Raw genomic sequence first — 21697 nt, forward strand, 5'->3', positions numbered from 1 at the left:
CAGCGCTGCAACTACAGCTCAGTGAATCGTAAAAATAAAATAAAAAGGAACAAAATGGCGGCTATTATTTTTTAGGGCTGAGAGAAACCACAGACTTCTCCAGAAAACTATTGAGGGCTGCAGCCTGCTAATCAATACCATGCCTGAGCCCATGGAGCACACAGAGCTGCTCACATGGCTTTTCCTTTCTCTCCTTCATCTCGCTCAGAGTCAAAGTCCTCCGGCCACAACTATTCCAGCTCTGGAGCAGAGCAGGCGCCTCTCAAGAGATGCAGCTTCACTCGATGTCGATGTGTGTTGTCGCTTAACCCTCCCCAGCCCCGTCTAATTAAGCCCCCTCTCATACCCTCTGTGGTGGCTTGTGTAATCTGCCCACTGTGTGTTTTAGCTCCTCGCCACCCCATATAATTGTCTGCCAGTTCCTCTCCAGTGGTGATGTGGGCCCTTTTCCCATAACAGAGACACAAAGGAGCAGGATAATGGCCCCCAGTTGTAGGGAAGAGAGCGGAGGCGGAGTGGAGCCGCTCCTCTCTGATGTTTAGGGTTAGGGTTACTCGACACAGCCTTGGCTCCAGACAGTCAGCAGGCCTGGAGGAGGCTGTCTGAGCCTTTATGGAGGAGGCGAAGGACAGAGACGCTGCACTCAGCAGAGCACCATTGGAAAGTTGTATTTTCAACACAAAATATGACAACCTGTCACGCACAAAAAGCAGCTCGCTTCATCGTGTCTCTCTGCTGAAAGTGCATTCCTCTGAAACTTCAACAGAAAAGCTCATCCAACAGTTTCGATGTCTTATAGAGGCCACTTTAAAAAAAAAATTTCCTTGTAACTGCACAGTTCAGCACTCATGAATGTTACTGAATGCCTCTATTGCTGAATGTTGGCAGAGACCTCTGCCCCCCGCCCCCCCACACACCCTCCCCCACACTACCACCACCGCCAATCTGACAACCCTACACCAGCAATTATGAAGGAAGCCAGCTAAACCACATCCACCTTGGCTGAAGTATTTAAGATTCCAGTAGGCTTGTAAAACGTGGTCTCTCTGCACACATTCCAGTATCACTGTGGTGGTTTCAGGGCGCCGCGTCCCCCGGTCAGTTAGAACAACGGCTATTGTGAGACCAGCTGGCTGGGGGGACCTACGATAATGTGCTGAAGTAGAACCACCTTTGCACCGATCGCCGAACTGGTGACACCGAGCAGATTCACCATTTCCTCCGACGCCGTCCACTACCGCGCCGTCTCTTCTTGGTCCTCACTACGGGGCCTCCGTAGGACCTCAAGGACATGTGGATCCGTTGAGTGCGCTTCTCTTAACCCTTGTGTTGCCTTAGGGTCATTTTGACCCGAATCAATATTACACCCTCCCCCCGCCTTTGGGTCATTTTGACCCGATTCAATGTTTCACCCTCCTGTTACCTTTATATTTACTAACATATTTTACCCTTTGGGTTCAATTTGACGCCAGCAATTAAAACCTCCAGATAATTATTAGAATTAATATTGTTTTCCAAGTTTAAGTGTGAGGCACTTTATGTTTGTTTGTTGACTACCGAAAGAACACCGACATTAAACATTGAATGGGGTCAAATTAATCCTAAGGCGGAGGGAGGGTGTAATATTGATTCAGGTCAAAATGACCCTAAGGCAACACAAGGGTTAAAACCTAGCTCTGAACATGTTGCTATAGAAGCTACTGAAATATAAATATAAGCAGTTAACGGATTTGGTTTCTTTACCCACTAGTGGAGTCTCACACTTCTCTCCACAAGGACCATTCTGAATGAACTGTGACATGACTGATTGTTTTCTGCTTGGCAAAATACAAGTTCCCCTCTCATATTTAAATGATGTTCTCCTTGGCTTATTGGGAAAAGAGGATCATAACCCTGGGTCTAAACGTCAAATGTCACACGAGGACATGAAGCTAATTTCAGTATAATACATGAGTATATTATCACAGGGTGTAATCACAACAGGTAGGATTCAGTCGACTGGCGGCCCGAAGATATCAACACACTTGTTAAGATATCATGAAAATAAATCAAAGAGGAATTTTGAAAGTGTGATAATCAAAGAGCTAATGATGCAGACCAAACAAAGAGAAGTATTATGCGAATCCTTTATTATCAATGTGTGAATGGTGTTAGCTTTTTGTCTGGATATTAATAATATATGAAAACTATACACCGAATCCAGGCTCATCCTAATTTTGCTGTATAATTTCTCAAGTTGGTATTGAAAGATTCTTTATCTTTATATATATTTATATATATAATATATATAAGCCAAAGTGCATTTCCGTTTTTTTCCTCTTGTCCATATACACATTGCACCATACATAAATAATTACATTGTAAAAATGACTCCGTATTTACAAGTATAATATATATTTCATATAATATATAAAACTTTATATTAAATCTAGGTAGATGATATTTGGGATAGTTTGTGGGGTCCGTCTGTGTTATCTATGGTTGTTGAGGAGGATCTCCAGCCAGCAGGGGCAGGAGGTGATGAACTGTCTTGAGTAGCAGGGGCCCCAGCCCTTAGCAAAGCTGATGCGCACACTGTTGGGGTCATAGGGTCCGTCCAAGAGGTCAGCCTCTGTGGTGTGCCTCAACAGGCACGAACGCTCATAGTCAAACACCTTGATGGAGTAGCCGGGCATCACCTTCCGCACCACCAGAGTTCTGCTGTTAGGCACGTCCAGGGTTGGGGAGTTGACAAATATGGGGTGCTCACTGCGGTTATACGCCCAAATGCCGTCCGGCTCTTTGCTGAGTAGGATGCCGTAGCCGATTTTGCCTCGTGTGCGCTGGACTGTACTGCTGCGGTGTTCCAAGTTGAGCTGGCCCAGGCAGAAGCCCGTGCCCTGAGGTAGATCGTAGAAGATGCTGACGGAGTGCTCGTACACTGTGTAGAGGCGACCCACGCGTGTGCGGTGCTCCCAGTACGCCACATTACACCAGTGGCTCTGCTTCGGGGCGTCAGGCGACATACTGGCATCTAGAAGAGACAGAGACAGTCATTAAACAAAACATAAACAAAAGCAAACGGGCCTAGTAAAAACGAAGGCTGAACTTTTAGGGGATTACCTATCTCTTTTTATTGTTCAGAGCAGATGGCCACACTATAAATACTGAAGGAGGCACTGTATTGAAATCTAAGCCTTGTATAAATACCACTGCATGCACATCCGTCCAACGCACGCACGCAGGCTATACTATACATATCCTGGGGGCGGAGTGTAGTGAAGTCAGTACATCTGAAGACTTGCAGTTTCCTCCTCAGCCTCAAGAGGGCGCTGCAGCGATTACACGCTGAGCACCCAGCAGAGAGACAGTCGCTGCTCCAAACGGATTGTGTTTATGAAAAAAATCTTACGGATTAGACTCAGTATTTCCACTCAAATTGTGCAGTAGTGTGTTTGGGATGGATAAAAGTATACTTTTTGAAAAGTCAGTTTTCTGCCTGTGTGCATTTTAATAAAGACTACAAGGCAAAAACACTGTTTTCTTTCTCCAGTAGAACAAAGTTGGCACCTCATTCCTAAACATCTCTGTCCAGTAAATCAGCTTGCTAATTCAGTTTTCATGGCTGCAGTCTGTGAACTCTTTCCAGTGACAGCCCTCAGCACTCCAAAGTGAGTTACTGCTCCCTGGGTGGACTTCTATCTTCACTCTAGTGAACAGGCACACAGCACTGTTGACTACTTTCAGAGGCTTCAGTCCACACTGCTCCAAGCTGTCATACAGTTGTACTGCTCAGAAAATCTGTGGTACGAGGACGGGGCGGGTGGAAGAGGAAGAAAAAGCACAGAGAGTCCCATGATCTCACATCCGTCTCTTCACCCTTTACTTCTCCAGAAATCAGGGTGCCTCTTTCACCTCTATCCTCATCTTCCTCACATTCCACAAGAGTAGGGGTGACGGGAGAGGGCCAGGCAGGGGGTCCCCCTCCCCCTTCGCCCAGCTCTTCCCCCTGCTGCGGGCCCAGGGACGGCATTCAGCTCCCTGACAACTTAGCACAAGCCCGTGACCCGCTAACCCCCCAGCCTTCATGCTATCAGCTCCCATTAACTCACACACAGAGTGATGCCATTATTTTGCTTCAGAGGGTCTATTGGCACAGAGGATTTAAAGCCTGGGCCTGTGGCCTCATTCCTTTCAGTCTCTCTGCTCTCAGGGCTTAATGACCGCCCGCCCCATTAACAAACGCCTTTAAGGTGGAGCGTCGCAGATCCACACAGCAACAAATGCTTCGCTCACCTCCCACCCAACTAAACCTTTCTGCTGAGTGACCCACACTGGTAAAGTTTATACAAAGATTAGCAAAAACGTTGACCAGACTTGCACAGACAAAACGGCTGCTGGTTCAAGGCTCACTGTGTTGTGGAGGGGGAGGAACCGAGTGAGTGAGTGAGTGTGGGTGGGGGAAGCTGCAGACAGGCTCCCTGTGTGTTTGCGCACACACTGATGGCTGAAATGACCCCCTCTCTTCAGGGGCCCCAACATGCATGTGCCATTAGTGAATTCCACACTCCAGCTCCTCCACTCCGAGCTCAACTTTTACTTCGGCGCGGCGCGGCCACACAAAGAACTCAGCCTCAACTTGTTTACGGCTCTCCATTGTTTCAAATCAAATGGAGCCCACACATCAAGGTAAACTTACTTTGAAACCGTGCACGCAAACACAAAAGACCAAATGGCTACCATCCCCTCCTTTTTAGATGGGAAGAATAAAGCTCAAGCAATTTGGTCAATAGTGTCTAGTTTTCACACGTAGCCTGGAACAAAGGGAGTCAGTCAGACTGCCAGGACCAAACAGAGGAATGAGCAGGACAAAGGTTAGAAATGTCTCAAATGTTAAGCCTGGGAGAAGACAATGAGCCCACCACGAGCCAGGCCAGTTCCTGTTGCTGTGTTGTGTTAAGCGTCTACGTGTGCCTGTGCGCGCACGTGTCTGCTTGGACAGGGCTGAACACCAGCCACCGTGTTTGTGTTTTTGTCCTGAACTTGTGTGTTTTGGCTAAGTGGTAATGCTGAGATGAAGGCTCTGAGAAAAGAACTCACTGGGACCTTTTTGAACAGAGCAAATCCATCACCATCGGCAGTCTGTTTGGACAATATCACCACGGCAACTATGTCCTCCACTGCTTGCCCTACGTCAAATGCTCAGTCTTTTCAATTTGGAAGGAGGCCTCGTTTCTCCAGCGATGTGTCTGAATCTACCTTTTCCAAATTGATATATGAGAGCATGAGGCCAGCTTTAATTATCATTATATGACCAAACGTAAAAGGCGGTGAAGGAAGGGCGTGTGTCTTCCTCCCCTCTGACCACAGCAAAAGCACCCAACTCTGCAACTCCATGTTGGGCTTTCAGAGTCTGCTCAGGGCGGAGTCACGATGGGCTGGGAGCAATTACTGTTGCTCTGCATCCATTTAACCCTGCCACCTTTTAACAGCTTCGTTTACCCATTAGAATAGTAGCGTATGTTATTATTGTTATTTTATTCTCAAAAGCCTCTCCTCTTAGTGTCAGTCTCAGAGTCAATGGACGCAGCCACAGTATGGCCGTTGCCCTTCCAGTTCCTGTTGAACGGGAGAAGGAGTTTATCAACTCAGTCAGCAATACAATAAGTAAATGATGATAAGTCTCTTTTTGGCTTTCCCTTAAGGGTCAAGAAATAAGTCAACAGATTACGACACTCAAAATGTAACAAGCCCTCTTATACCTTCAGTGAATTAAAAGTAACCTTGGTCGCCTGAATCTGCACGTACACGTCTTAGTAAAGGTAAGACTTCTCCAACTACAGAAAGCATTTGGTGTGTAGAGCTTGATTTCCACAACAAGGCATGAGCTCCATGGAAACCATGAAGAAATTTTGAGTTTTCAGTTTCCTTGTGGTCTGTCTGGTTGGAGGAATTCGGCGTAAAAGGAGGCCATCAGGTCTGATAACAAACTCAGAATGTTATCAGTTTCCTGGAACTCAGACATCTATTATATTCTGCATGAAAAGTGAGAGTGCGTGAAGATAATCAGCGATGAAGGAAGAACTCTGATCCTGTACGTAAAATCATGCAATGAAAATGTCACTTCAATCAATGCATGTAGGAATTCTTTGCAAAATGTATTAGAAGTATAAAAAGTAAACGTTTTTTCCAGAAGTGGCTCCTGTGAGTGTTAGACTATGATGTTATTTGGATCACTATTACTGATAAATTCATATAAAAGTAGCTTTTTACTCTTTTAGTTCATGGAGGTGAAGCTAATTTGAATTAGATTTTACATTGTTGTGTTTAATCCATAATCTTTTATTAGATCCTCATGTATTGTGGGTGTGAAATCTTAATCTGAAAAGTAAATCGTACCTAAAGCTGTAGTGGAGTAAGACGTAAAAAAGTTGCATGTAATGGGAAAAAACATTTGTTCAGTGCAAGTACCTGAAAGTTGTACTTTTACACAGTACTTGAATAAATGTATTTTCCTACATTACACCACTGATGATTATGTTAAGCTACTGTGATTGGCCAAAGAAACGGCAAATACTGACCACGATTGTTAGGATTAAATATTTTTTTGCTCTGTTATGAGAGAAAACCAACATGCTAATAACACAAACCTTAAATAGGCAACTTGCCCAAGCCTTTTCCACAGGTTTACATATGGGGAAGAAGTAGATTGCCCGGCTATGAGTTCCTTGCACTTGAGGGCGAGTCTGGATACTTACTACTAAGTACACAAAAATGGGGGCCTGAGAGTTTCAATGGCAATCCTTGATGATCATCCAGTAATGCTCTTAAAGACAGCATGAAAAGGACGGGGGGGGGCAGAGGGAGAAGCAGAAAAGAGCTGCCCCGGGGTAAACACAGCTCCGCAGCCTTTGGAGTGAGATGAATGGGGGGCCGAGTGTCAGGGACAGGCAGACAAACAACAGCTTCCCCTCCGTGCTAACATCTCCCCACCAAGCTCCGGGGCCACCTCCATTCTACTTCATCTCTCCTAATCCAAAGCGGGAGAGGGACATTGCTGTAAAACTTTACTGAGGAGGAAGAAAAAACGAGAAAAAAACACTGTTGCGAGTCCCTTTAAGCTGTGCAGTCGAGGGGAGGAGAGAGGCGAGGAGAGAGAGAGGGGGGGGGGCGTTCTCTCATCCTGTGCCAAGGATTAGATTCCCCTCCAGCTATTAGACTCTACCAATGAACTGATAGGCTGGGGGCTGGTGGTGAGGAGTGTGGGGGGGGGGGGCATGAGGAGTGTGTGTGTGTGTGTGTGTGTTTGGGGGTGGGGGGGGTGTTTGTGCCTGTGTACAATGTGGTTGTGTATGAAAATTAAAGGAAAAAAATGGCACATTCCTTTTCACCCCCCTTTGTTTGATTTAACTTTCTTTTACGACTAAAACAACAATGTTGAACCAACGCTAAAGCCTCCTCCTGTTCAGAGTACGGTATGGCTTTCATTCTGGAGACAGCGGTTCCTGCTGGCCAACTCCAACCTCTGAGCAGGCCACATTTAGGCTGGCGTCTGGGCTATCGCTGGCATCAAAGTCGGCTTTATCAGACAGACACGCTAACTGGAGCTGCTCTTATATGTCTATGGATTTTTCTCCCTGAGGTCTGGCCTTTCTCTGCTGAGAGAGAGAGAGGGAGGGAGAGAGAGAGAAAGAGAGACAGAGAGAGACAGAGCAAAAGATATGTGCTGGGAGAAAACACTGTGGGAGCCGAAGAAACTGAATCTAGTTACCAAGCCCGGCTGGTCACAATGGGAATGCTTTACATTGTCATCCACTTCCTCTCCACTTTCCCTCTGTTTCTGTTTCTGGATGACCCCATGAGGGAGGAAAAGAGCTGTACCCTTGATAGCAGATAACTAACAAAATCCATAAATTAAATCAATAAACAACAGATGGTGTAAAAGACACAGGAAGCTAAGGAGGCTAATGTGGAGGAGCCGTCTGGGCGCGTGAGTAAGAGACCACTGGTTTGAGGGGAGAAGACTTTTATTCAGAGGGAAGAAAATGTGCTGCTCATTTCCTCAAAGTTGGTGGTGATGCAAGTGAGGCCTAGGAGAGTCCTCCAGGGCATGTAAAAACTCTGTGAAAACTGTGGGGAATGTTTGTAAATGTCATATCTACAGGCGGCGTTAAAGCCCAGCGGAGTCTGAGAGAGCACAGAAAGCAAAACAGTCAGCGAACATCCTGCTGGGTGGCTGTGCCCTTTCACCTCCGCATACAACCTATCAGATTGTGTGTCTGTGTGTCTGTGCGTGTGTGTTTGTTTGTGAGCGAGGTTCGAGCCAAGAAGGCTGGAGCGTTTGAGTAGAGGAGACCCTGCACATTCCTGAAACTCCCCCTCCTCCTCCTCCTCCTCCTCGACTCTATGCCTCCTAACTTCCTACTCTGGTTAGGACTGTGGAGGGGTGCTTTAAGAAGGTTGGTTTCTTTCTCCTTTAAGAGTCTTGTTTGGGGAAAAACTCTCATCAAATCCCACGTCACATGAGAGGGGAAGGGTTGGCTGTGTGGTCTGAAACTGTTACATACACACTTTTATTTGATTAATACTTTTCTTCAGCGTGGAAAAGCAAGATCCTACACCGAGGGAGGAAACTGACTTTAGCTGGCCTATGTAGTCATGTGAAAGCTTGGTTTCGAATTAACAATAACAAGGAACTCTATTATTACGAGTTAGATTAGTCTGACTAATTTAAGGCGAAAGGTTGGTATTTTGTTTCCACCGGGCAGTGAGGTGAACCAGCTATAATGGACGGAGTTGTCGTTCAAACAATGGTTTCCTATTGATCGGCCCAGTGGATCAGAGTCTGTGAGGAGAATGTGTTCTGTCAGGATAATGTGGCACCAGAGTTTCTGTTTCAATCACAACACTTGCTGGGCTGTAACTCACACTGCTCCACCGGCATCCAGACACCAGCTCCCCAAACAAAGACAACTGTTTCCCCCATCTCCGACAAGTTCACAACAAGCAGGACATTCATTAAAAATGCAAGAGTGAACATTTCCAATAATTCACAAAGTCCTTCCCTGTCAACATCTGCAAACAATCTCAAAGCTAAAGGGAATGGCAGGATTTCATTAAGTAAATTATGTGCTGGCAGTCACGGAAAGGGGGAAGCTACAGCCAGACCTCTAATCTAAACCGTACCCTGAAATGCGACAGCCTGACTTCACTAACTGAGCCACACAGAAAAGACTTCAGAAATGCACACACATATAAGATAAGTAAAACACACATTGCAAAATAAAATAGTTTTCCCTGGGGAAGAAAATCAATGAGAATTTACAAATAAGTTTATGACTTGCAAAAACTTTATTTTGCAAAATGTAATTGTCCTTGTTACGTTGTGCTTTGTTGAGAACATGAGGACATACATACTTGAAGATGTGCAGGAAGCAAAGCCTCAGCCAGCACAGGGCACTCAGCCATTGTAAACACTATACCCCCAGGAGGGTTTTGCTGGGCCGTTACTCAAAATAAAAAAATCTTCTCAGATTTAAAGACATCATCTTTCTGGAACAAGATCAAAGGCTCAAAACGATGTCTATGAAACTTGGCCCTAGATTAAGACAAGGGAGTGGAATGAAGATATAGCGCCAGCAGATCAAGTTCAAGATAAGGAAATATACAAACTAAAAATGACAATCTCTGCCTTTCAGTTTGGAGAGATGCAGCAGAGAGAACATTAACAGGCCTTCATACACTGGGAGTTTACTCCTCAACAATGAGCTCCTATCCTTCCCCCCTGTAGAGATGTCGGATGACATGGGCCCCTACAGTTAATCCACACACAGCATTCTGGAGGCTCAAAGAATGCGCTGGCTATTCTGAGTTTTAAAAATACTGACACCATAGGTTCAGGCACAACTGTCAACGTTCCTCTGGGGAGGAAGGAAAAAAAATCTTAAATCTATTTTCACCAGCAATCAGACCACAGGCCCTGAATCATAGCTGGCCAAGGCTGGTATCTGGATTTATAATTGTGGGTAAAATGGTCAGAAAATTTAAAAAAACTATTCACAACTGGCACCTCCTACACCACGGCTTGCCAGGCTAGCACATTTACAGTGGCCGGCTCAAGCGGAGTATTGTTCCCCCTCTCAGCCTTGAGAGGAGGCACACTAAAACACTAAACTAACAGTTGGACATACCATACATTTTTAATGGCATCGCACGCTCTTTATTTGTTGCTGTAACCCTGTGCCCTGAGCTGAATGAATGGAGCTATTGGTGGAGGCTGGTGCTGCGCTGCGGCGTGAAGGAAGAGAAGACGGTAACAGCAGCCCTCCCTGAGCACACGACCAGATTAGCTCACTCACTTTGTTTGCTAAAGTAGAATATGGGGCACAAATTATAGCCTGAGCACACCTCCTGTTATTTCTACAGACACTCATTTCTATCTGTGTGGTAAGGCCTAAAATAAAATAAAACATCTTATCCTGAGCACAATACACTCAATTCAAATGACAAGCGCAGCACTGTGAGCTTCGACTCAGTCGTGTATGAGGCTACGGATTTATCTTTATCCGTGAGCCCTTCAGAAGTTAGTCAAACACCCAGCAGCCTGGCACCACTCTGGCCTGCCAGGCAGAGACAGATAAATATTAAGCTCAGCAGGCAAGTTTCTGTTGACATGGAAGGAGTTTCAGGCCTCTGCAAGGACTGCTTTAGATTAGCATGGCTTTCACTCGGCACATAGAGGTCACATTACCTCGCCACGTCTAGGACCTATGTTGCCAGTTCTGACGGAAAATTCACACTTAGGGCAAATTGTGTGTGAAGGAATCCCAACACAATGACAACACCGACCGCCCCCCATCTATGTGACAATTTTGATCGCTTCCTTCACTCAGTTTCTGCTGCTCGATACAGATGTCCCACACACTAGATCTCTCTATGAGACTATGGAAAGGCTTATTGGATTGGCTGTAAATCTCGACTTGGTTCACATCTTAAAGTCATTACAAAATAACAATACCAAAATAAAAGAACCACATCAAACAGTCGGAAAATCTTGCAATCTGACTGATAGGAAACAAACCACCCTGTAACCCTACAAATAAAAACACACAACGCCCTTCGAGACACAACTACAAACATGTTATATAAGTGAGCTGATAGTTCATCTTGAACATAGAGGAATCTGAGGATCATCAATATCATAATCCCTTAGAAAACAAGTTGAAATGGATTTCTGACCCGCCACAGTCTAACAATGCTGAGAAAGGGAAAATGAAAAATGGCTTTATCGCACTTATCAATGGCTCCTTTTCTCTGTGTATGTGTGTTACGTAAGGGGAAACGGAAGCCAGCCTCCCAGGACAGGAACGGATACTTGAGACGAGAACTGAAGGTACAGACCCTGCACCATTACAGGGAGAATAGAGCACAAGACCCTTCAGGATATATATCTGCAATGCTCCGCCCCCAGCTTAAAAATGGACTCTGCAAACTGGACATGACGAACGGGTGAGGAGAACCCCCTCATATCCCCCCTGAGATGCTGGCCTTCTCTTCAACATTCCTCAGTCTCCCCCTGTCAAAGGGGCAATTCACCGCCTTGCATTGCTACAAAACCCAGGCAGCTTTTTAAAACAGGATGTTTGTCTGAGGCCTCCTTCCCCTCAAATAAACAATCCGCAAAACCTGATTTCGGGAGGCAGGGTGGAAGCACTCGAGTCACATTATTTCCACATCCCGTATCCTGGAGCATTGGGGCTCCTGAGGGAGTGTGGGCGGCCAGGCGCTGGGAAGGCTCAGGGCTGCGGTGGAAATCTGAGGCCATGTGCCAGGCTGCAGGGGGAGATGAGCCCAGGTTGCTTTACTCTGGGGTCTGTGGGACTGAGCAGGGGGGATCATGCCTCAAGTTGGGGAGGGGGACATCGCCAACATGCTGATGCAGTTGTCACTCCATCAGGCCATACCTCTCTCTGAGCAGTGCAGAGTCAGTGGACTGCTGCGACAACGAGATGTCTGCACAGTGGGAAATGAATACTGTATCTACAAGTCAAGATAGAGGAGCTGGATGACAGGTAATGGCATAATTCAATTGAATGTGATCATTTCAGAGCGATATATTAAACATTTGGCTGTGTGCTGTACATTCTGTCACCCAGCACCATTTAAGCAGAAGAAAAAAGAGAGCACAACTTAAAAGAGCCATCAATAAAACACCATGGCCACTTCAATGAACAGGACAGATGATTTAATGAGGAAAAACATAACGAGACGATTCAGAGCAAATTAAATGGTGAATTAACGTGCATTTATATAGTGCCTTTCAAGTCGTCAGACCACTCAAAGTGCTTCACGCTACATTCATTCACACTGATGGCAGAGGTAGCATACAAGATCCCACTTGCTCATCAGGATCAAAACTAATTCCCATTCACACACAGATGGCACACCTTTTGGGTGCAATTGTGAGTTCGGTATTTTGCCCAAGGACACGCAGTGGGACCGCTGATCTCCTGATTGAGATCACGACCCGCACTCCCTCTAAGCCACGGACGAATTAGAGGTGCAATTTATCCCAAATGTTTTCATACGCATGCGGTAGATACTATTGTTAATTGGATCAGAGCAGAAGTGGAATCAATTCCCTTCAAAGTCCATTCAACGAGAACAGGTCCAGTCTAATCTACTTTAACCAAGAGAAACATTGCATGCCTTGATTAGACTGTCTAATTATGCCATGTATTTCCACTGCTGCTGACACAGAGTGAGGAGTTTGATCCTTAGCGCCTCTCCCTGACATCGACGGGCAGGCTATGATTTGTATTGACTACACACTGTAATTAGCTGTGCTTGTGCGTATGAATGTATGTCAGTATGCCTCTGCACTTATATAAGGGCCATGAAGAAGAAACAAAGACTTAATATACAGTACATACAGATGCTTTTTTTGCGCTATCTGCATTTAATACTGTGAATTTCTTGAGCAATCTGTTGCGTGACTCACATGAGGCCCTTCCCATCTATCTACTAACTACCTCGTTCTGCCTGGAAGAATCAGTCAATACCAGAGTGGACCTGACACAGTGCCTGTCTGCAGACGAGACATCCAGAGAGACAGCGCTGGCCTTTCCTGCCGAGACAGGCAGGCAGACGGAGGAGGGCACTGTATGATTACTGTGTGGGAACCCGGACTACCTGCCCGCTTCCCTCCACTAAGCGCAACAGCAGCCTGTGTTATCCACGTCCAACAACTTTCTATCTTTCCGCTCCTCCGGTCCAACTTTCCTACCGTCTCAGGAAGGAGAAGGAAACACATTTGGGATAATAAAAGAAAAGTATGATTAATTTGGTCACTCTGCATGACTTTTGGTCACCTCTTGGTCACCCGGGAAATCTGAGGGAGCCCCTCCATTGGTGACCAACAGGAGTGTCTACACACAGTGTTATGCTGACAAATTCCACCGGGTTGATTGAGGACACAACCTCTGATGACTGAAGAATGTAGGCACACTGGAGCCATGATCTTACACAGTGACACATATTGCTCTTTAAATGACCATATCCTCAATTCGTGGCAACGCAAAGACATCTTGGCATACCTCCTGACATTGAGAGCAGCATTACAACGAAGGAGTGACAAACATAAAGAGCCCCTAATGTCAAAGACAATGTGACTGACATAATAGTTTCAATGTGTAGGGGGAAAACACCCCCGCAGACAGTCATACAGGAAGCAATGAGACCGACTTCAAAGGGCTTCACTCTGAGGTCCACACGACAATGCCCAGGCCGTGAGGAAACAGGTGTGCGGGCAGTCTGGGAGGGCCGCACCAGTAAAGGCACATTCCCTCACACACACAGGGCTACGGTATACTGTGTATGCAAGCCGGGTCCGCTCATGACGTACACAGATATCACGGAGCGCCTGCTGCCGCTGTCTCTCCCCCACAAAGCCATGTTTAAATAAAACACTGTGAATGGTTCAAATGCCTATGACCACACAGTAACTGGAGGTGTGACTCTCAGAGTAATACAATAATGTGCACAAGGGGAAGCTTTTGAAGAATGCCTGAGCGAGAACTTTTTAAAATTTTAACAACTGCAGGAATCCGCCAGAGGGATGAGAGAAATGTATCTGCAGTTAAATGCAACTCTAACATCAATTTGTATACATAGTGATTCAAAGACATATCTGATATTCACGTGGAACTAAATTATCTAAAGCAGAGGAATAATTACTATCTGAATTCCAATGTTGATGGATATGGAAGAACAAGTTTTCCTGAAAGTGGGTATTTCTCTAGCCTCAGGTTGTAAAGTGTAGTTGATTCTTTGACGACTCCCCACCCGTCCACCAAGTGCCCCCCAGACTTGCTTTTTAAGAGGTTTACTTGTTCCTGCATGAGGGGGGGGGGGGACTGGATACAACTCTGGTTCCACACATACACTCTCTCTACCCAAGCTGCAGGGGATTCAGTCATCTCCAGGTCAACACTGGGTAACTTGACAATATGCATTACATGCCTACATGTTAAAGCAGAACAAAGTGGGCTTTATAAGGAGGCCTTCAGGCTCTTGGTCTTATGATGGAATATGCTTGGCAAATACTTGGTGGAAGATCGGTTTCACTGGCGAGATAGTGATGATTAGTTTCACCCAACAAGGACACTCTATTGTATCTGAAAACCAAAGAACCATCCTTCGGTCCAAATGGAACAGAATCAGAGACAAACTGGCGACACGATTTAGCTCACAGCACGGAAAACTAGCACCCCCGCAGAGCACTGGTCATTCGGCTTCCCAAGTCCAAGTGGCAGAGGGTGTCCCGGTCAAAGCAGCGTGGTCCGGCCCGGCCTTCACGAGCAGCGACACAGTTGGAAGAAACCAAAGCCTAGCACGTCTCGATCCTCCAGCCTCACCACAGTCTCTGAGGAATTGTGGTGCGCGCTCTGACAAGCCCCTCATTTGTTGACTCAGGGAGTGTCGCCGAGCCATGCTGATGTGGTGACAGCATGTGTACCGGGGAGGAGGGGGGCCCTTGCTGACTGAATACTTCACTGCCAGGTAGCCATGTCAACTGCTCAGTTTCCAGGCCTCTGAGCCATGGCAGACCCTCGAACAGGAAATGTTGTTCCCTGCGAGTCCCAGAATGAGGGCTCTGACTCCCCATCTACATGATACGTTACATGCTCGCTGCAAACCGGGTATGAAGGGGGAGGCATGCTTACTCTGAGCCGTGAGAAAGGAGTGTTTCATTTCAAATCAGAGGACAGGACTGTTTCTGCTCGCTTCCTTTGGTGTGGCCCCATTCACAGGAGAAACTCCATTTCCCTGAACCCACCCCTCCCTGCAGCCCACTTACAGCCGGGCTCGGCAGTTGTATGTGTGAGTGTATGCGCACATGCATGTGCACAACTATGTGAGCTTGTGTGCGTTTCTGAGCGAGCATGGATCTTATTACAGTTTGATCCCACTCAAATATTTCTGAAAGAAAAACAGAGGAGGGGAGGCCGGCTCTGTGGCCAAAGCACACGCCCCACTGAACCTTTGCACCACTTACAATGAAACCTTTATCTTTAAAGCTCCGACTGTTTCTAATGACCCTTAATGAGAAGGAATAAAGTGCAACATCAAAATGAAATTACTTTCATGAGTTTGCATATCCATCCAGTTACTCTTAAAGTCTATGCAGAGTAGAGGATTGAAGGGTTATTGTGCAATCTGAACGAATTATACCTCAATGATCTTTTCTTTTTAAAACGAATCAGTTTTTTATTTTTTTTGCCATTTTAGGATAATGCAGCACTAAACAAAGTCATGGTATCTCTGTGATTTATTCTCGTCATAATATGTTGATTCATAGGTAGTATTATTTTAATTGAAAGCTATATGCAGACGCACAAATACATCAGCATGGAAGACACTAATCTCTTATTTACAAATGAACATCTGTCTTGTGAGCTTTATTACTCAATTTATCAACTTAAATCATACTTCAGGGAAAAAGCAACGCCCATAATCCATGTCCTAATGATCTTTATAACATGGATGATGTCATCATCACGCATCTCTTTTAATCAAACATAGTATGAAACAGAATATGCTCACATGACAAAGGGGAAGCTCCTTTTAGAGTCATGTTTATATTTTCAGTTTGATGACTAATCTGTGTGTGTGTCTGTGTGTGTGTGTGTGTGTGTGTGTGTGTGTGTGTGTGTGTGTGTGTTTCAAACCATACTTCTGCTGCAAACAGCATTTGACCACCCAAAGCTATACGGTACTTCTACTGTGCCAACCGAAAAAATAACACATCACAACAGAAAAACACATGAACTAGTTTGACTAACTCCTTCAGTATTTACAGAGTGGCTCCTCTGAGATGACAAACTTATGGTAATCATTCTTTTTTTTTATTTAAATCAGACATTTCTGTTATGAACTCCTTATTTGGAGACTGGTGAAAGTTGGAGAAACAAACTCACCTGAGAAATCCCCTTGTGTGTTATTTGGTGAGCTGGCTGCCTCAGTTTCAGTGTAAGACAATGTGGAGTCTGACAGATCTGTGTGGACACAAAACAGAAATCATGCATCTGCGACTCGTCGGATCTGTCACTCACCATCAGCACGAGAGACTCAATTGTGACATCTGATCTGTGAACTTTTTTTTCTTATTTAGCAAACAATTAACACCACGTTGGGCTTCCTCCCATAGTGGATAACCTGGCAGAGGGCCTTTACCTGATGACATCCCCCCCAATGCCGACAGAAACCTCAGCTGTAATCCATCTTGCAGGCCCAGCTAGCTGCCAGGCTCCAAAGTCCCATCAGCCAGTACATACTACCCACACTGGCTCTGGCTGGCATGCTGACATCATGCCACATGCTGGCCGATGTCTCATCTTAAAGCTACCATGCAGTTTGCCAGTAACTGGACCCAATTAGACCCATTAACATTTTCCACATTGCTTTATTTATTTTTCGACCTGTTAAACCAGAGCATGAACAAAAGAGTGTCTGTGCCCTCTGCAGGCCCATAATATATGTAATTGTGAATGAAAAACACACTAAATCCAATCATTGCAGTTGTACAACTACCTGGTTGCAAGTTATAACACAGAGGATAAATGTTAACAGCAGAATTCAGACGAAACAATAAGGATGAAACATTAAGCTTCAAATGTTTCACTCACCCAGTGGCTTGTGTTCTTCATTAGGGGAAAGCCTCGAATAAGGAGGTGGGGGTGACTCTGTAACACAAAACAATGCATGTCAATAAGCTAATAAAGGGAAGAAATGCTGTTTATAAGACAGAAAGGTAAAACTGTTCAGAGATCTAAGAAGAGATTTATCAAGCACTGTTTACATACTTTTTATTAATGTATTGTACAAATGAATTGTGTTGACAAGTTAAAATCCTCTGCTGTAAAGTGGCTGACAGAGCTGGTTAGTGTAATAACTGTAATTGTTTCCTATTACAACTATTGAAACATTGTTCACTTCCATTTGAAAGGAGCCACCAAACTACATCTCAACTCTCACAGCTTTGTGTCTGCACTGCGGATAAGGTCATTAAAAAGCTAATAACGCCAACAGAACACTATATTTTTGTTCTTTTTATCTAAGTATGTTGCATTAAACTGAACCAGTCGGCACCACAAGCAAAAAGACCGACTAACTATAACTTTGAGTTTGTAGTTTGATGAATCAGAGTACACGTCTGCTTTTTAACTTAACACTGTGTTCCTTGATTTAAATCCAATAAAAAAAGAAATTAAGGGAACAACTTGGCCAAGAACAAAAAGCACAAAGGAAAGAAAACTTTCTGAGCACACTGTGACCTCGCCTACAGAGAAAAGGGGAAGGAGAAAAGCATAATAGCAGCGGGTCCTTTAAGAGTGGCGGCAGTAATTGCTGGGATCTGAACTCAGTCACTCAGATACACAGCTAGTCAGTCTGGCGCCAGTAGTATGCAAACTGTATATTATCACCACTCCTTCACCTAAATAGCATGAGGGGACCTCCTTAGGACAAAAGGGCTTTTAGTGCGCAACTTGAAACTGATCTCATTCGAAAAGTATAATGCCTGGCAAAATAAAAGGAAAAAGTTTTTGCCCACTTCAATCCAAGCTCTCTGCAACACATTATGCACTGTTTTAGTCCTTAAAAACATTTACATGAGAGCATAACAGAAGTAGTTTACTTTCATATTATTCTAGAATCAAAGCCGACTAGATTTAACAGTGTTGTTGAATGCTTCAGCACTCCTTGTTTACAAGCAATGAGTTGTGTTTTACGAATGATTAAAATGTGTTTAAATCAAAACACATTTTGTGTACTGAATGTTAGTCCCACATTATTCCATATTTCTTGCTTCCCCATTTCCAAAGACTGTAAAAAACAAAACACTGCTTACGGTCTTGATTCAAAGCCCCCCTTCTTGAATAGTATGAAAGAAATACCAGCTCCATCGGGCCACGCATGAGCGCATGTGAGATATGTCTACTACGAGCCTTAGTCCCAATATGGGGTATGTGCCCCTCTCCCTCTCTGGAGTCAGTGGGGTCGAGTGGCCCAGCGTTCAAGGATTGCCAAATCACAGGCTCGCCGCCCCCCTGCCAAACCTGAATCTTTTGAATATAGGTCAGAGAAGTTCTGCCACAGATAGCTCATTGGTTGTGAAGCTCAATCCTCAACCACAACTCTCAAACTGATCTCGACCACCAGGTTCAAACCTCTGAGGGAGTCTTTTCTGTCATAATACACTGTTGGTAGTTCGGCCTACCTGGAAAAAGCCCTGCAAGAAACCAGTAGGAACCGATAACGACTTTTGTGACAATCGTACGGAGGGGTTCATCGAAAGGCCCACATTGTGCAGGCTAGCATTAGAGATACTCTGGTGCACACCACACTATCCAAATACAACTTTCAAGGCAACTAAATTCTCTAAAAAGTGACAAACATGTTCAAACAAATCAATATTTTTCATGCGTTTTTTGGTATTTTTAATGAATGTAATAAACATAACCAAGATAGCATCAGAATACCATACCAATATCATCAAACTGGCATGAAGGTTGACTCTAACATTTATGATTTGTTAAATGTGCCCCAAAGCTCTACATGGTTGTGCTATGCCACACAAATAAGACATGGAGATTGGGGAAGCTTCTCTGAGCATATTTAAGGCCCTCCAGTTTTATGATCTCGAAAATCTAGATTCTGCTTTGAAACCATCAATATGAGCTTTTCGCTTCTTTTTAACATCATTTGGCAAATGGACCAAATAGGTCCAACTGGAGCATGCAGCATATGCACTTGTATGTTTATAATACATAGGCATGTCCACAAGTAAAGATGGCAGTCTACACAACTGTGGTTGAAGACCAACAAACAACAAGGACCCAGATGGATGGACTCATCCAGCCTGCGAGGCGCTTACCTGGCCCACAGAGCCGGCTGTAGTGATAGGGGTTGCAGCACACTGCTGGACGGTCCAGAGCCCCGAAGCTCTGACACTCACAGAGCGGTTTGAGCTGGGCAGGGTGCTGGAGGTCGGACCAGCGGTACAGCTTACACACGAGCAGCTGTGGGGATGCCACATGGCCGCCCAACCTCAACTCTGTCCGGGGAATCATAACGCAGTCGCTCGGCATCCCTCCTCTGGACTCCACCGCCTCCAGTAAGGTATCCAGCGCCCTCTCCTTGAGCCTTTTCAGAACAGAGTATGTGGCTGCTTTCAGTTCTTGCTCCAACACCGTGCGCGGCATCGCCTCCTGCGCCTCCGGAGAGCCGCTATCCCGAGGTCCAAGGTTCCTCGACACGAAGTGACACGACCCTGGATCCGCGGTACCCGGAGCCGTCTCGGGACCCCTGAGCTCGGAGTGGTCCCGGTCTTTAAATAAGCAGCACGTCACTGTCCTGTATTCTCTGTCCTGCATGGAGCGGGGGCTCCCCTGCTCCTGGACGCACGCTGCGCCCCCATCTTGGTCCGACGTGACCCCCAAGCCGCTGCTCTCCACGGGGCTCCGGGTGCACACACCCCCTCTGTCCCCTCCAACAGACCCGCTCGGGGTCATCGGTGTGAGCTCCCTTTTGGGAATCTTCTCTGGGTTGTTTCCGAACAGATCGTCCCTACAGCTCTCACTAGTGGTGCCATTTCCATCTTCCCCTTCTTTATCTGGGATCAAACGGCTTCTCCAGAGTCGCCGCACAAGACCTGAACGTTTCGTCCTGAACATACGACAACTTGAAAATCTATATGAGGGTTTTATTCGTGTACGGATATCCGAATATTACAGATACTTCTCCGGTCGTTGCAAAACATTAATGTCTGTGAAATGCCGTGCAACGCATGCACAGCCAATTGACGAGCATGTGTGGCAAACCCGCAACATGAGAGGGAAGGCTATTTTGTTGCATTTACGACAATAAAATCGCGCAATAAATGCACTGCAACATTCCGATCACAATGCATTCATTTAGCCGGCTGTGCTGTGAATGAGCAACGCGGGGGGAGACTGAGACTTGTGATCCAGGATCGCTGCGGAATCGACTGTTTGTTTATGTGTTGGTTACGAGCGCGTGAAAAAGGTACAAGACATAATAACATAACATCATATAGTTGGAAACATAATCCAAAAGGCTGAAAGAAGCCTTCAAACCAAAGACGGCAACTCGCAGCCTGAAACAGTTTCGGACTTTTAACAAGCTCAGATCTACTTTCTTTCTACACCGGCACGAAGAGCATGAGGTATACTTCGAGGCGATTTAATCCCAAGGAAAATGCACTAAAAATCAGGATCCTTGTCGTCTTCTTTGTGAGGGGATTCTTTTTTTCTTTTTCTTTTTTAAAATCCCAACAAAATATCCACGCGAGGAGAAATTACACGAAGAGGAACAATCCGGTGCGGAGTCGCGCTCCTGCTTCTGTACTCTGATCTCAACCAAACTGCAGCCCAGATCCCTTTCTTTCTCTCCGTTTCTCTCTCTTTTTCTTTTTTTCCCCGCTTCCTCACACACACACACACACACACACACACACACACACACACACACGCGCGCGCACACACACACACACACGCACACACGGGGCCCCCGAGGAGAGCGGTGGAGCCATTGGCTGACTACCATCATGTGCTAGTCTAGACACTTTGGCGGCTGTGAGCTGCACTGATTGTTGCGCAAACAAGGTTTCAAGTTTCTTAACTCTTAAAGGCGAAACACCCACCTCAAGGTTTTAAGTTAAAGTTATGAAAACTTATTTACATCTGCGCTGCCGGCAGGATGTGACAGTTATGAGCAGAACAAATACAACTGAAACTTAGAACATGTCATGCCTGAAGAGTTTTTTAAAATTTTATAGCGCCACAAAATAAAGTCACAGTTCATTTGTATTATTTTAATGGGGATACGGGAACGTGGACATCAATGGTAAATTATATGATGTGGACACTCGTCAAATTAGAGTTTGGATTTTTAAAATGAGGATTATGATTTGTGAAGGAAAAGCGACGACAAAACAAGACGTGAAGTGGCACGTAAGCACATCCGGTCATTTATCAGCCTTGGGAACAATTAAAACAAAACAAATAAAATGTCAGATACAGTGAATTCAGTGAAGGACTTGAGAAAATTGCTTTTAGTTTAACATTTAAACGTGACTGTACCGTGGGGATGCCTTTAACCTGCCGATTGACAGGGTCTCAAACTGAAAATATAAAGT

At 45.3% G+C, this 21697-nt stretch overlaps 1 protein-coding gene across 1 annotated transcript; it reads right to left on the reverse strand.

Annotated features, from left to right (window-relative positions):
* Positions 1 to 2112: 2112 nt before the first annotated feature.
* On the reverse strand, positions 2113 to 20918 carry smad6b (SMAD family member 6b). Its single transcript, XM_056416171.1, has 4 exons — positions 19415 to 20918; positions 17166 to 17222; positions 16458 to 16535; positions 2113 to 3013 (listed from the first exon to the last, which is right to left on the reverse strand). Exons 1-4 carry the CDS (start codon positions 20211 to 20213, stop codon positions 2472 to 2474), a joined length of 1476 nt encoding a protein of 491 aa, XP_056272146.1. The 5' UTR covers positions 20214 to 20918; the 3' UTR covers positions 2113 to 2471.
* Between the last annotated feature and the right edge of the window lie 779 nt (positions 20919 to 21697).

This window comes from Pseudoliparis swirei, chromosome 6 (genome assembly GCF_029220125.1).
Source record: "Pseudoliparis swirei isolate HS2019 ecotype Mariana Trench chromosome 6, NWPU_hadal_v1, whole genome shotgun sequence".
Classification (NCBI taxonomy): Eukaryota; Metazoa; Chordata; class Actinopteri; order Perciformes; family Liparidae; genus Pseudoliparis; species Pseudoliparis swirei.